Source organism: Garra rufa, chromosome 15 (genome assembly GCF_049309525.1).
Source record: "Garra rufa chromosome 15, GarRuf1.0, whole genome shotgun sequence".
Lineage (NCBI taxonomy): Eukaryota > Metazoa > Chordata > Actinopteri > Cypriniformes > Cyprinidae > Garra > Garra rufa.
The window spans coordinates 5,090,581-5,107,785 of record NC_133375.1 but is presented as its reverse complement, the minus strand read 5'-3'; the positions used below and the strand labels follow the sequence as shown (position 1 = coordinate 5,107,785).

Below are 17,205 nucleotides of genomic sequence, written 5' to 3'. Positions count from 1 at the left end.
AATGGTTTCTCAATAGGCATACATATAAATTTTTGTCAACAAAATTTAGAATACAACACATCACTGATAACCGATAACCGATAAATGATATTAACATTATACATTATTTTATCTTAATAAATGTAAAATATGACACCACTGATAACTGATAAATGGCTAATATTAACATTATACACTATTTTATCTTAATAAATATAGAATATGATACACCACCAATAACTGATAACCTATAGATGGCTGACAATAACATTATACACTATTTTATCTTAATAAACTTAGAGTATGACACACCACTGTAACCGATAAATGGTTGATATTAACATTATACACTACTTTATCTTAATAAATTAAGAATATATGACACACCACTGATAACCGATAACCGATGAATGGACGATATTAACATTATTCACCATTTTATCTTAAGAAATTTAGAATACAACACACCACTGATAACCGGTAAATGGCAGATATTAACATTATACATTATTTTATCTTAATAAATTTAGAATATGACACCACTGATAACTGATAAATGGCCAATATTAACATTATACACTATTTTATCTTAATAAATTCAAAATACGACACACCACAGATAACCTATAGATGGCTGATACTAACATTAAAGGTGCATCTCAATATATTAGAATGTCGTGGAAAAGTTCATTTATTTCAGTAATTCAACTCAAATTGTGAAACACATGTAATAAATAAATTCAATGCACACAGACTGAAGTAGTTTAAGTCTTTAGTTCTTTTAATTGTGATGATTTGGCTCACATTTAACAAAAACCCACCAATTCACATTATCTCAACAAATTAGAATACTTCATAAGACCAATAAAAAGCATTTTTAGTGAATTGTTGGCCTTCTGGAAAGTATGTTCATTCACTGTATGTGTACTCAATACTTGGTAGGGGCTTCTTTTGCTTTAATTACTGCCTCAATTCGGCGTGGCATGGAGGTGGCCTTCAGCTCATCTGCATTTTTTGGTCTCTTGTTTCTCATTTTCCTCTTGACAATACCCCATAGATTCTCTTTGGGGTTCAGGTCAAGCACACCAACACCATGGTCATTTAACCAACTTTTGGTTCTTTTGCCAGTGTGGGCAGGTGCTAAATCCTGCTGGAAAATGAAATCAGCATCTTTAAAAAGCTGGTCAGCAAAAGGAAGCATGAAGTGCTCTAAACTTTCTTGGTAAATGGGTGCAGTGTGTTTGGTTTTCAAAAAACACAGTGGACCGACACCAGCAGCTGACATTGAACCCCAAATCATCACAGAATGTGGAAAATTAACACTGGACTTCAAGCAACTTGGGCTATGAGCTTCTCCACCCTTCCTCCAGACTCTAGGACCTTGGTTTCCAAATGAAATACAAAACTTGCTCTCATCTGAAAAGAGGACTTTGGACCACTGGGCAACAGTCCATTTCTTCTTCTTCGCCCAGCTAAGACGCCTCTGACGTTGTCTGTGGTTCAGGAGTGGCTTAACAAGAGGAATACGACAACTGTAGCCAAATTCCTGACCCGTCTGTGTGTGGTGGCTCTTGATGCATTGACCCCAGCCTCAGTCCATTCCTTGTGAAGTACACCCAAATTCTTAATTTTAGATTTTGCTTGACAAGCCTCTCAAGGCTGCGGTTCTCTCGTTGGTTGTGCATCTTTTTTTTCCACACTTTTTCCTTCCACTCAACTTTCTGTTAACATGCTTGTGAACAGCCAGCTTCTTTGGTAATGAATGTTTGTGGCTAATTGTACGGGTGTCAATGATTGTCTTCCCCATGATTGTGTAGCCTAGTGAACCGAACTGAGAGATTATTTTGAAGGCTCAGGAAACCTTTGCAGGTCTTTTGAGTTGATGAGCTAATTGGCATGTCACCATATTCTAATTTGTTGAGATAGTTAATTGGTGGGTTTTTGTTAAATGTGAGCCAAATCATCACAATTAAAAGAACCAAAGACTTAAACTACTTCAGTCTGTGTGCATTGAATTTATTTCATAGACGAGTTTGACAATTTGAGTTGAATTACTGAAATAAATGAACTTTTCCATGACATTCTAATTTATTGAGATGCACCTGTATACGCTATTTTATCTTAAGAAATTTAGAATACGACACACCTCTGATAACCGATAAATGGTTGATATTAACATTATACACTACTTTATCTGACTTTTTTTTATTCAATTTGTATATAACATTTTATGAAATTAAATGTTTATTTATCTCTTCCAGGTCAAAACTTATCCCAATGCATTAAAAAGTTTAAATGTACTTCATAAACACAGACGTACCTCGAGCATTTGAGCAACCTCCGTGCGCTGCTGAGCAGTTTCCTGAGACTCGATGAGCAGCTCCTGCAGCAGAGGCTGTTTGTACAGCTGACCGACCAGCTCACTCTGCAAATGCTCCTTCACATAATTCACCAGAAAATGCATCACCGTCTTTGGCACACTACAGAAAGCAGAAAAAAAAGATCAGATGAGAAGTGACTCCTGGTTATTCAGTAATTTGGCTCCCGTACAGACAGGCACTATGAATCTGACCTGTCCTGGATACTCTTGCGCACGATCAGGAAGTAGCACTTAATGAGCCGCTGGATGACCTCACAGTCCCTCTGCTCTCGTGAGCTCAGTTTGCGGGATATTGGCACGGCCTACAAAAGCATTTTCAGAAGTTGTTAGTCTTTCACGGTATTTTTTGAACATGCAGGTATTGAAGTTATGAGATAGTACCGTGTCCAACAGGTTGACAGCTTTAGTGGGACTCCCAAACCCTGGCACAGGGCCTTTTTCTTCTGACGGCATCTTTTCATTCTTCCATCGCTTACCTCCATCGCCAGCCTCCGCCTGTGAAAGAGACGATAAAACAAAAACTAATTCTGTTTGGATTTGAAGAAAGAGAGAGATAGAGACGTAGAGAGAGAGTTTCGGTACCTGCTGGCTGTTGACAGATGCAGACACTTGGGCAGCGTCTGTGAAATCAGGATGTTTGGTGTTTATATAGGCCAGCTCGATTGCAACTAGATGATGAACCTGAGAAGAAGTAAACATCATGACACATTTTCAGAATTAGCCAAACGTGTGCTGTGAATGTGTCAAACGATCAGGGTTTTTTAATGTATGATACATCATGTGTGTGTTTGAGGTAGAGATGAAGCAAATTCAAATTCTGGCCGATATCAAGTTTTATGTTACCACCAATATCCAATAAATGGCTGATATTAACATTATACATAATTAAAAATAAATGAATAAATAAAACACCAAAAATTTAAATCACATTTACTGTTATGTAATTTTCTAATTGATTATTTTTGGTGATTTTGCAAGAAGTTCAAGTTGGTCAGGCAAACATTGGTTTGAAAGTGAGTTTTGTGTGAGATGTGCTTCATGCATCACTATACTATTGATAATAGACAATGGACTTTTTGCCTGTTAAATTGTGCAGAAATGACAGCACCTTAAATTATATGTTCGTTTGATTATGATTTGATAAAAACTACAATTAGTAGTGCTGTTTTTAGTGTTTTTAAAAATTACCTTTAAGAGTGTTGGATGATGGTGAAGTTAAATGAAATGTAACAATAGGGGAAATAAGCACACACAATTGCATATCCAGTACTAACTGATACCAATTAGTAAAAAAAAAAAAATGGATAATATAAATAACGTGATAATTATTTTAATGTTACCACTGATAACTGACAACACACCACCGATAATCGATAAATTGCCGATATTAACATTATACACTATTTTATGTTAAATTTAGAATATGACACACCACCAATAACCGATAAATGACCAATATTATCATTATACGCTATTTTATGTTAAATTTAAAATATGACACACCACTGATAACCGATAAATGACCAATATTATCATTATACGCTATTTTATGTTAAATTAAAAATATGACACACCACTGATAACCGATAAATGGCCGATATTAACATTATACACAATTTTTCTTAATAAATTTAGAATATGACACACCACTAATAACCGATAAATGGATGATATTAACATTTGACACTATTTTATCTTAATAAATTTAGAATATGACACACCACTAATAACTGATAAATGGATGATATTAACATTTTACACTATTTTATCTTAATAAATTTAGAATATGACACACCACTAATAACCGATAAATGGATGATATTAACATTTGACACTATTTTATCTTAATAAATTTAGAATATGACACACCACTAATAACTGATAAATGGATGATATTAACATTTTACACTATTTTATCTTAATAAATTTAGAATATGACACACCACTAATAACTGATAAATGGATGATATTAACATTTTACACTATTTTATCTTAATAAATTTAGAATATGACACACCACTAATAAGCAATAAATGGATGATATTAACATCATACCCCATTTTATCTTAAATTTAGAATATGATACACTACCGATAACCGATAAATGGGCCATATTAACATTAAACACTTTTTTATCTTAATAAATTTAGAATATGACACACCACTACTAACCGATAAATCGATGATATTAACATGATACATTTTTTTAACTTAATAAATGTAGAATACGACACTTCACTGATAACCGATAAATGGTTAATAATAACATTATACTCTATTTTATCTTGTTACATTTGGAATACAACACACCACTGATAACTTTTAACCGATAAATGGACGTTATTAATATTACACACTATTTTATCTGAATAAATTTAGAATACAACACAGCACTGATAACCGGTAAATGGCTGATACTAACATTACACACTATTTTATCTGAATAAATTTAGAATACGACACTCCACTGATAACCGATAACCAGTAACCAATAAATGGATGATATTCTATCTATATATGAATTTAAAGAGAAGGACAAACATTATTCAGATAAATGTCTAAATACAGATCTGTGCATAAGTATTTACATATTGAATTGTAAATACAGCCTAACAGACTTGCTCATTATCTTGACACGCGTGGTGTTTACAAAGGATCTAATGAGCAATATTCTGAAAAGAAGCTGACTATTAATAATACATATGAAATATGTTTGGTAATGTATTATTGTAAAGTAAATGTTTTACAATTTTAAAGCAGCATAAAAAATGTTTTAAAGCAAACCTAATGACACTTGGCCATAATTTGATTTCATTGTGATTGAAAAAAATGTAAATTTGAGCAATTTTTGTGACTTGAACTTAGAAACTGTTGAAACAATATCAATGAATCCATTTCAAATTGGACTGAAAATTGGACATGAGAGTGAGGACTTGTACTTGAATCATGTATTTATTATTCATACATTTTGGTCTTTTATCATTCCAATGTTTCTACTGTTTTATGAAAGGTTGCATTCTATCTAAGAAGAGCCCTTAAGCATGATTAAATTACTGTTGGTGTGTTACTGTGCAGCTACAGGCATGTGTTCCTACCATCTCATTGGTAATGGGCAGGCGTTTCCTGAGTAAGCTGGTAACCACCTCCACAATCGAGTCATGCAGTTTAGGAAACCGCAGGAGCTCCTTCAGACATAAACAAACACACACACATACGGCAGGTTAGCTATCAATAATTTAAAGCATTTTTACATTTCCTGTGTCAAAACATAATATTCGCCCAACACATTTCCAAATATTATGAGCATCCAAACTGTTGTCCGCTTTCCCTCCAGCACAGATTCTGGCATTAAATTTATGTATATAACAGAGGAAACTGAAAAAAAAAATGTTTAATGTAAAACAAATGTACACATTGAAGGCAGAAGGACAGAGAAGATAAGAGCAGAATGAGGAGCAGAATCCTAATGCAGCTTGTTCTGAGTCCGTGAGTGTGTCAATCTGTTGTGCCTGGAAAAAGCTTTCACTCTCCTCTTCACATTTCATTTTGTAGAAACGGGAAACAGATTTTTTCTTGCTTGTTTGAAATAACAGAGTCTGATGTACTATGCAGAAAACATTCCAACATTCATGCCACAAAGCTTCCTCTCTCGTTCATCCAAAATATTTATGAAAATTGGTATTGGCGGCACAAACACATTAAAGGAATAGTTCACACAGAAATAAAAAAAAAATGCTGGAAATGTACTCATCATCAGGCCATCTAAGATGTAGATATGTTTGTTTATTAATGGGAACAGATTTGGAGAAATGTAACATTACAGCACTTGCTCAGCAGAGGATCCTCTGCAGTGAATGGGTGCCGTCAGAATGAACAGCTTTTGGCTTCGCAAGACATTAACTGATGGACTGGAGTGGTGTGGATTACTTGAGGATTATTGTGATGTTATCAGCTGTTTGGAATATCATTCTGACGGCACCCATTCACTCCATTGGTGAGCAAGTGATGGAATCCTACATTTCGCCAAATCTGATGATGGTCTGATCTCGGATGGGAATAAATCTTCATGAATTTTCCCATTTTTTTGAGTGAACTATTCCTTTAATATCTAACTACATGTTATAATATAAGCGTGGATGTTCTGCATCAAATATTAATAGTCAGCGAAGCACCTGTGTGCTGTAGGCAGAGCAGTGCTGGATGATTCTCTGAAGTTCCTCGTGCACACCTCTGATAACCGATAAATGGTTGATATTAACATTATACACTACTTTATCTGACTTTTTTTTATTCAATTTGTATATAACATTTTATGAAATTAAATGTTTATTTATCTCTTCCAGGTCAAAACTTATCCCAATGCATTAAAAAGTTTAAATGTACTTCATAAACACAGACGTACCTCGAGCATTTGAGCAACCTCCGTGCGCTGCTGAGCAGTTTCCTGAGACTCGATGAGCAGCTCCTGCAGCAGAGGCTGTTTGTACAGCTGACCGACCAGCTCACTCTGCAAATGCTCCTTCACATAATTCACCAGAAAATGCATCACCGTCTTTGGCACACTACAGAAAGCAGAAAAAAAAGATCAGATGAGAAGTGACTCCTGGTTATTCAGTAATTTGGCTCCCGTACAGACAGGCACTATGAATCTGACCTGTCCTGGATACTCTTGCGCACGATCAGGAAGTAGCACTTAATGAGCCGCTGGATGACCTCACAGTCCCTCTGCTCTCGTGAGCTCAGTTTGCGGGATATTGGCACGGCCTACAAAAGCATTTTCAGAAGTTGTTAGTCTTTCACGGTATTTTTTGAACATGCAGGTATTGAAGTTATGAGATAGTACCGTGTCCAACAGGTTGACAGCTTTAGTGGGACTCCCAAACCCTGGCACAGGGCCTTTTTCTTCTGACGGCATCTTTTCATTCTTCCATCGCTTACCTCCATCGCCAGCCTCCGCCTGTGAAAGAGACGATAAAACAAAAACTAATTCTGTTTGGATTTGAAGAAAGAGAGAGATAGAGACGTAGAGAGAGAGTTTCGGTACCTGCTGGCTGTTGACAGATGCAGACACTTGGGCAGCGTCTGTGAAATCAGGATGTTTGGTGTTTATATAGGCCAGCTCGATTGCAACTAGATGATGAACCTGAGAAGAAGTAAACATCATGACACATTTTCAGAATTAGCCAAACGTGTGCTGTGAATGTGTCAAACGATCAGGGTTTTTTAATGTATGATACATCATGTGTGTGTTTGAGGTAGAGATGAAGCAAATTCAAATTCTGGCCGATATCAAGTTTTATGTTACCACCAATATCCAATAAATGGCTGATATTAACATTATACATAATTAAAAATAAATGAATAAATAAAACACCAAAAATTTAAATCACATTTACTGTTATGTAATTTTCTAATTGATTATTTTTGGTGATTTTGCAAGAAGTTCAAGTTGGTCAGGCAAACATTGGTTTGAAAGTGAGTTTTGTGTGAGATGTGCTTCATGCATCACTATACTATTGATAATAGACAATGGACTTTTTGCCTGTTAAATTGTGCAGAAATGACAGCACCTTAAATTATATGTTCGTTTGATTATGATTTGATAAAAACTACAATTAGTAGTGCTGTTTTTAGTGTTTTTAAAAATTACCTTTAAGAGTGTTGGATGATGGTGAAGTTAAATGAAATGTAACAATAGGGGAAATAAGCACACACAATTGCATATCCAGTACTAACTGATACCAATTAGTAAAAAAAAAAAAATGGATAATATAAATAACGTGATAATTATTTTAATGTTACCACTGATAACTGACAACACACCACCGATAATCGATAAATTGCCGATATTAACATTATACACTATTTTATGTTAAATTTAGAATATGACACACCACCAATAACCGATAAATGACCAATATTATCATTATACGCTATTTTATGTTAAATTTAAAATATGACACACCACTGATAACCGATAAATGACCAATATTATCATTATACGCTATTTTATGTTAAATTAAAAATATGACACACCACTGATAACCGATAAATGGCCGATATTAACATTATACACAATTTTTCTTAATAAATTTAGAATATGACACACCACTAATAACCGATAAATGGATGATATTAACATTTGACACTATTTTATCTTAATAAATTTAGAATATGACACACCACTAATAACTGATAAATGGATGATATTAACATTTTACACTATTTTATCTTAATAAATTTAGAATATGACACACCACTAATAACCGATAAATGGATGATATTAACATTTGACACTATTTTATCTTAATAAATTTAGAATATGACACACCACTAATAACTGATAAATGGATGATATTAACATTTTACACTATTTTATCTTAATAAATTTAGAATATGACACACCACTAATAACTGATAAATGGATGATATTAACATTTTACACTATTTTATCTTAATAAATTTAGAATATGACACACCACTAATAAGCAATAAATGGATGATATTAACATCATACCCCATTTTATCTTAAATTTAGAATATGATACACTACCGATAACCGATAAATGGGCCATATTAACATTAAACACTTTTTTATCTTAATAAATTTAGAATATGACACACCACTACTAACCGATAAATCGATGATATTAACATGATACATTTTTTTAACTTAATAAATGTAGAATACGACACTTCACTGATAACCGATAAATGGTTAATAATAACATTATACTCTATTTTATCTTGTTACATTTGGAATACAACACACCACTGATAACTTTTAACCGATAAATGGACGTTATTAATATTACACACTATTTTATCTGAATAAATTTAGAATACAACACAGCACTGATAACCGGTAAATGGCTGATACTAACATTACACACTATTTTATCTGAATAAATTTAGAATACGACACTCCACTGATAACCGATAACCAGTAACCAATAAATGGATGATATTCTATCTATATATGAATTTAAAGAGAAGGACAAACATTATTCAGATAAATGTCTAAATACAGATCTGTGCATAAGTATTTACATATTGAATTGTAAATACAGCCTAACAGACTTGCTCATTATCTTGACACGCGTGGTGTTTACAAAGGATCTAATGAGCAATATTCTGAAAAGAAGCTGACTATTAATAATACATATGAAATATGTTTGGTAATGTATTATTGTAAAGTAAATGTTTTACAATTTTAAAGCAGCATAAAAAATGTTTTAAAGCAAACCTAATGACACTTGGCCATAATTTGATTTCATTGTGATTGAAAAAAATGTAAATTTGAGCAATTTTTGTGACTTGAACTTAGAAACTGTTGAAACAATATCAATGAATCCATTTCAAATTGGACTGAAAATTGGACATGAGAGTGAGGACTTGTACTTGAATCATGTATTTATTATTCATACATTTTGGTCTTTTATCATTCCAATGTTTCTACTGTTTTATGAAAGGTTGCATTCTATCTAAGAAGAGCCCTTAAGCATGATTAAATTACTGTTGGTGTGTTACTGTGCAGCTACAGGCATGTGTTCCTACCATCTCATTGGTAATGGGCAGGCGTTTCCTGAGTAAGCTGGTAACCACCTCCACAATCGAGTCATGCAGTTTAGGAAACCGCAGGAGCTCCTTCAGACATAAACAAACACACACACATACGGCAGGTTAGCTATCAATAATTTAAAGCATTTTTACATTTCCTGTGTCAAAACATAATATTCGCCCAACACATTTCCAAATATTATGAGCATCCAAACTGTTGTCCGCTTTCCCTCCAGCACAGATTCTGGCATTAAATTTATGTATATAACAGAGGAAACTGAAAAAAAAAATGTTTAATGTAAAACAAATGTACACATTGAAGGCAGAAGGACAGAGAAGATAAGAGCAGAATGAGGAGCAGAATCCTAATGCAGCTTGTTCTGAGTCCGTGAGTGTGTCAATCTGTTGTGCCTGGAAAAAGCTTTCACTCTCCTCTTCACATTTCATTTTGTAGAAACGGGAAACAGATTTTTTCTTGCTTGTTTGAAATAACAGAGTCTGATGTACTATGCAGAAAACATTCCAACATTCATGCCACAAAGCTTCCTCTCTCGTTCATCCAAAATATTTATGAAAATTGGTATTGGCGGCACAAACACATTAAAGGAATAGTTCACACAGAAATAAAAAAAAAATGCTGGAAATGTACTCATCATCAGGCCATCTAAGATGTAGATATGTTTGTTTATTAATGGGAACAGATTTGGAGAAATGTAACATTACAGCACTTGCTCAGCAGAGGATCCTCTGCAGTGAATGGGTGCCGTCAGAATGAACAGCTTTTGGCTTCGCAAGACATTAACTGATGGACTGGAGTGGTGTGGATTACTTGAGGATTATTGTGATGTTATCAGCTGTTTGGAATATCATTCTGACGGCACCCATTCACTCCATTGGTGAGCAAGTGATGGAATCCTACATTTCGCCAAATCTGATGATGGTCTGATCTCGGATGGGAATAAATCTTCATGAATTTTCCCATTTTTTTGAGTGAACTATTCCTTTAATATCTAACTACATGTTATAATATAAGCGTGGATGTTCTGCATCAAATATTAATAGTCAGCGAAGCACCTGTGTGCTGTAGGCAGAGCAGTGCTGGATGATTCTCTGAAGTTCCTCGTGTACGAGCTCCACACAGCGCAGGCTGGGCTCCTCCAGTCTCTTCATCTGTTTCTTTACCAGCAGCTCAAAACTGACCTCAGGAACAAACAGCGCCGGCCGAGGACCCTACATCCACCACAACAACCAAATACAATCAAGCCAGAGCTAGTCTGTATCTGTTACATAAGGGTTATAGTGTGTCTACAAATTCTGACCAATGATTTCTCCAGGGCTTTATAGCTATTCTTGATATGATTAATTTAATAGTGATTGCACTCATAATATTTTAGCCCTGAGAGAAACAAATATATACACTACCATTCAAAGGTCTGCAATAATTTAGCTTTAATTAATTACTAACATATTTAATTTTCAGCACTTATTTAACAAAAATACAGTACAGACAGAAATATTGTACTGAACTATTATTACAATTGCTGCTTTCTATTTGAACATTTTTTAAAACGCAATTTATTCCTGTGATGTAAAGCTGAATTTTCAGCATCACCACTCCAGTCTTTAGTGTCACATGATTCTTCGTAGTGACTACATGATTATGTAGTTTTAATTTTTGTGGAAACCATGATTAGATTTTTCAGGATTCAGGAATATACACTACCAGCCAAAAGTTTTTAAACATTGGGATTTTTAATGGTTTTTTTTGTTTTTAGTCTCTTCTGCTCACCAAGCATGCATTTATTTGATCCAAAGTACAGCAAAAACAGTTCAATTTTGAAATTTTACCATTTTTAAATGTAAAATAATATTTAAATTTAAAACTCACTTTGAATATATTTTAAAAAGCTCAATTTTTAGCATCACATGATCCTTCAGAAATCATTGTAACATACTGATTTGCTGTTCAAGAAACATTTACCATCAATATTTAAAACAGTAAAGCGCATTTTTTACATTTTTAGGATTCTTTGATCAATAGAAAAATCCAAAGATTAGCATTTATCTGAAAAAAAAAAAAGCTTTTGTAACATTATACACTATACCATTCAAACTCTTGGAGTCAGTTTAATTTTGGGGAAATAAATTATAGAAAATAATTCTTTTATTTAGCAAGGATGCTTTAAAATGATCAAAAGTGATGATAAAGACAATTCCATTGTTACAAAAGAATTTTATTGTAGATAAATGCTGTTCTTCTGAACTTTCTATTCATAATAGAAACCTGAAAAGAATTCTACTCAGCTGTTTTCAACATAATAATAATAATAATAATAATAATAATAATAATAATAATAATAATAATAAATGTTTTTGAGCAGCAAATCAGAATATTAGAATGATTTCTGAAGGATCAAGTGACTGGAGTAATGATGCTAAACATTCAGCTTTAAAATCATATGAATACATTTTACAAATATTAATGTATTATTAAAAATAATACATTTTAAAATATATTCAAATAGAAAACAGTCATTTTAAAGTCTTACAGTTTTTGCTGTATTTTGGATAAAAAAATGCACAGGCTTGGTGATTAGAAGAGACTAAGATTAAAAATCTTACTGTTCAAAAACTTGGTAGTGTATTAAGCTACAAAGCTGTTTTTAACATTGACAATAATCGTCAGAAATTTTTGTTGAGCATCAAATCAGCATATTAGAATCATTTCTGAAGGATCATGTGACACTGAAGAAGTAATTTTAAATTGCTATAATATTTCACAATATGACAAATAAGTCATCTCCACTCAAAAACATAAAAAAATCTTGCTAACACCAAACTTTTGAACACTGACCTTTTAAACATTTCATTGCTAAAGGCGAGACACTGCAGGTGAATAGGATAAAAAAAAAATAAACTAATAGTTATCACCTTACTTAGTTGATTGATTACATTGATAACTGCAAACATTTTTTGTATTACAAGTTTTCTAAAATGTTAGGTTTAAATATGCAAATGAGGCATTATTTAATGAAATATGTGCTCATTTGCATACATTTCTAGTTCAAAAATCTAAACTGGATGAAGTCCGTTTCAATATTCTTGTTTAATTGTTTTTTAACACATTCGAGTCGAATGTTTTTACAGAGGGTGTTTTGGGTATCTCATTTTGTCATTCCATAATTCAGAAAAAACTTTTAAATATTTGTTCAAAATCAAGCAAATTATATCTGAACAAATCCCTCTGTAAAAACCTTCAGCATATAGACAGGAATAAAAATGTAAAGTGCTACTGAAGTGGAGATTTATGGCTCAGTGTAGGAGAAAAAACTCACTTTGAGAACACAGCCTTTGAAAATATGTATTGCAATTTAAATCTGTTGACACAACTAGATAAAGTGCTATAAAAGAAACACTTAACAGTGTCTTTTAGATGTTTTCTTTCCACTAGCCTGAAAAAACATTTTATGAAAAACCAAAAAGCCCAAAATCTCAAACTTGACAGGTGCATGAAAAAAACAGCGTTTTTGCCTGCAGTGTCTCCACTTTATATTTAGACACTATATTATTAACTTAAATTTTTGGAGGCCTGGAAATCACATTTTTTAAATTCTAGATTTCCCATGACTGTGGGAACCACAGTTTGATCCAGCAGTTATTTGCAGTTTCCAAAACTCTTCAAGTTGAGGACATGAATACGATGGATTATACCACAACACTGTGTCTCAGAAAAAACCTTTTTAAAAAAATAATTGCCATTATATGTGCAATTCGATTTGGTGATGCTTATGACACAGAAATCACACACTTTACTTTTAAGAAAGCGAAAAAAGGAAGTTGAAAAGATCCACAAAGCTTTTCAAAAGGTACTGTATATGCTTATCTGTACACGCACACACATGCATAAACATGTTAATACTATACCGTAGCATTTCGGATAGCTGTGAGAATGTCAAGCTCGGTGAGTCCTCCAAGTGGGTCAATAGACTGCAGGGTCCTTCCAAACGTCTCGTGGAATATATAACAGATACGAGCTCCTCCACACCTGCAATTAACAAATGCACACACAGTCAGCCAATCCACGAAAATTAAAAATCATGCAGCACTATTGGGATTCACAGGCACATTGGCATATCCACACAGGCCTGGAGTCATAGCCAGAAAAGGTCAATACGAGGCACTTAATTAATCGATAGCTGGTGTGGGCTTAGCCAGATATGAGAGATGAACAGCATTTCATCCAACACTGAACAGGGTGTAAATAAGGAGCTGGACGGACTCGCGGATTATCTGCCTGTCAGATTCAGCCATGCAGACAAAGTAAACATGGTGTGCTTGATATCTGTCACGAGTTTCGGTGCGAAAATGACAGACTGAGTCACAGAAAAAAGATTTAGCAGGAATGTAGCCTCGGTAATGACAGTATGTCAAACTCAATAGCATGGTGTAAGAAGGCAACCTTTAGCAAGTGGCTCCACAAATAATAGTTATGAACCGTTCTTTGACTGTCTGATGATTATTGCGCTCATAAATGGCAAGAGCTTTTTCATATCACAAGCTCAAACCTAACTGGCTGGCTTTAGTAAACTTTTAATTGGGATTCTTGTTTTTCCTGTCCCAAACTTTTTCTCAAAAAAATTCTGTCATCATTTATTTACCCTCCCCTTGTTCCAAACCTGTATGAGTTTTTCTTATGCTGAACACAATAGAAGATATGTGACCCTGGACCATAAAACCAGTCATTAGATTGGGATTTATACATCTGGAAGCTGAATAAATAAGCTTTCCACTGGCTTATGGTTTGTTAGGATAGGACAATATTTGGCCGAGATACAACTACTGAAAGCAGTAGTTCACTTTCAGAACAAAAATGTACAGATAATGTACTCACCCCCTTGTCATCCAAGATGTTCATGTCTTTCTTTCTTCAGTTGTAAGGCAATTATGTTTCTTGAGGAAAACATTTCAGGATTTCTCTCCATATAATGGACTTCTATGGTGCCCTTGAGTTTAAACTTCCAAAATGCAGTTTAAATGCAGCTTCAAAGGGCTCTAAATGATCTCAGCCCAGTAAGAAGGGTCTTATCTAGCGAAACGATCGGTTATTTTCTAAAAAGATTTACAATTTATATACTTTTTAATCTCTATACAGATGACACACAGAGCTAGACAAGATGAGCATTTGAGGTTAAAAGGTATAAAACCTGTAATTTGTTTTGCTAGATAAGACCTTCTTTCCTCGGCTGTGATTGTTTAGAGCCATTTGCAGCTGCATTTTGGAAGTTCAAACTCGGGGGCAACATAGAAGTCCATTATATGGAGAGAAATCCTGAAATGTTTTCCTCAAAAAACATAATTTCCTTACGGCTGAAGAAAGAAAGACATGAACATCTTGGATGACAAGTACATTATCTGTGAATTTTTGTTCTGAAAGTGAACTACCCCTTTAAAAATCTGGAACCTGGAATATTCTGATTTGCTGCTCAAAATACATTCATTATAATTTTTTTATTATTAGATTTTTTCAGGTTTCTTAGATGAATAGACAGTTCAGAAGAACAGAATTTATCTGAAATCTTTTGTAGCATGTCTTTATCATCATTTGTGATCAATAAAGCCTCCTTGCTAAATAAAAGTATACATTACTATAGCTTTTTCCCAAAAATTATACTGACTCCAAGCTTTTGAATGGTATAGTATATAATGTTAAAAATATTAATAATAATAAAAAAAATGTTTCAAATGCAAATCAGCATATTAGAATGATTTCTGAAAGATCATGTGATACTGACGACTGGAGTAATGATGCTGAAAATGTAGCTTTGATCACAGGAATAAATTACATTTTAAAATATATTCAAATAGAAAGCAGTTCTTTTAAATAGTAAAAAATATTTCACAATATTACTGTTTTTGCTGTATTTTGGATCAAATAAATGCAGGCTTGGTGAGCAGAAGAGACTTCTTTAAAAACATAAAAAATCTTACTGTTCAAAAACTTTTGACTGGTAGTGTACTTACATAGTATTTTTTTCCGTACTATAGAAGTCAATGGCTACTGACGAATTTTCATTTTTGAGTGAACTATCCCTTTAATGTGAAAAGATCTATAGAGCCAATAAGAAAAACAACCCCTAAATCATATTAGTTCAGGTACTCACAATTCAGAGGTCTGGATGTGTCTAGCAGTGCCTTCGATGGTGTTGCAGTAGTCCGTGGCAAACTTCGTAACGATCTGCAATAAGGTGGCGCTGTGGTCTTCCACAGGTTGGCCGTAGCTGTTGAGTCGAGACTGGTATTGGGCGGTAAGCACCGTGACTCTCGTTTTGAGCTCTGGGAGACAATCTCTGATGTGATGCATGAGTAATCGGCTCAGGGTGCGAGCCAGGTAGCGTGAGCCGCAGCGGGAGGCTAATGATGGGTAATGCCGCTGAAGAAACGCCTGCTCATCTTTACAGGTGTCCTCGAGACTCTTTTGGGTGTTCAAGTCATGTTGGCTCCTGGGGAAGTACAAAAAAAATATATTATCCACCTTATAGCCACCTTTTTATTGTAGAAGTAAGCAGTTTTCTGTAAATGTGCAAGACTTCCAGTTCATTAGCCGCTGTAGGGAAATAACAAGAAGTATAACAAAGTGCAGAAAACGGTGAAACTTTGCAGTACAAACCAGTGTGTTCATAATCAATAACAGTGGAAACCTAAAATACGGCATCATTTTTGCTCATCGAGTAATACATCATTCAGAAACTGCAAAAGGTCTACTTTTATTTGGGTGCACTCACAATATCAACAAAACATTTTCTGCCGTCTCTGTCTTGAGGAGGAATGCATCACAAAAATGACCTGAATCTCAGCTAATATTCACACACACGATAAATATATCTATAGAATGCATTAAATTACTACTTTAAAATGAAAGAATTCATGTAATATAATGTTATACTATGTAAAGATAATGTAAAAAATTCCACCTACTCTGCCCCAAAAAAAAAGTCAGTGGCATCCAACCTGTCTTCACATTTAACATGAAAAACAGCAATAAAAACGTAGGCTTCAACGAGAAATATGTTGGCAAAGTTATAGGCTTGTTGGTTCCTACCATTAGGTTATGACTTATCATCAAGATGCTTTATTGTTTTTTTTTACTCTGATTGATCGATTTCATGAGACATCGTTTTTATTAAATTTTTTAATTTTATTTCGTGCTTCAAATATTAAATAATATTAAGATTCACATGCTGCTTGATCTGAGGCAAATATAGTTCCCCTTCTGTCGTTCACTTCGA

At 33.9% G+C, this 17,205-nt stretch overlaps 1 protein-coding gene across 2 annotated transcripts in view; it reads right to left on the bottom strand.

Annotated features, from left to right (window-relative positions):
- Positions 1-17,205, bottom strand: part of LOC141286593 (dynamin-1-like protein) — a 53,143-nt gene that overhangs the window by 3,926 nt on the left and 32,012 nt on the right. For both annotated transcript variants that reach the window (XM_073818640.1, XM_073818641.1), the window contains 13 exons: positions 16,081-16,419; positions 13,844-13,964; positions 10,994-11,149; positions 9,917-10,006; positions 7,404-7,502; positions 7,203-7,316; positions 7,014-7,123; positions 6,762-6,921; positions 5,455-5,544; positions 2,942-3,040; positions 2,741-2,854; positions 2,552-2,661; positions 2,300-2,459 (listed from right to left, as the gene is read on the bottom strand). In XM_073818640.1, the coding sequence (XP_073674741.1) occupies positions 2,300-2,459; positions 2,552-2,661; positions 2,741-2,854; positions 2,942-3,040; positions 5,455-5,544; positions 6,762-6,921; positions 7,014-7,123; positions 7,203-7,316; positions 7,404-7,502; positions 9,917-10,006; positions 10,994-11,149; positions 13,844-13,964; positions 16,081-16,419 (1,762 nt within the window). The remainder of the gene's footprint in view (positions 1-2,299; positions 2,460-2,551; positions 2,662-2,740; positions 2,855-2,941; positions 3,041-5,454; positions 5,545-6,761; positions 6,922-7,013; positions 7,124-7,202; positions 7,317-7,403; positions 7,503-9,916; positions 10,007-10,993; positions 11,150-13,843; positions 13,965-16,080; positions 16,420-17,205) is intronic.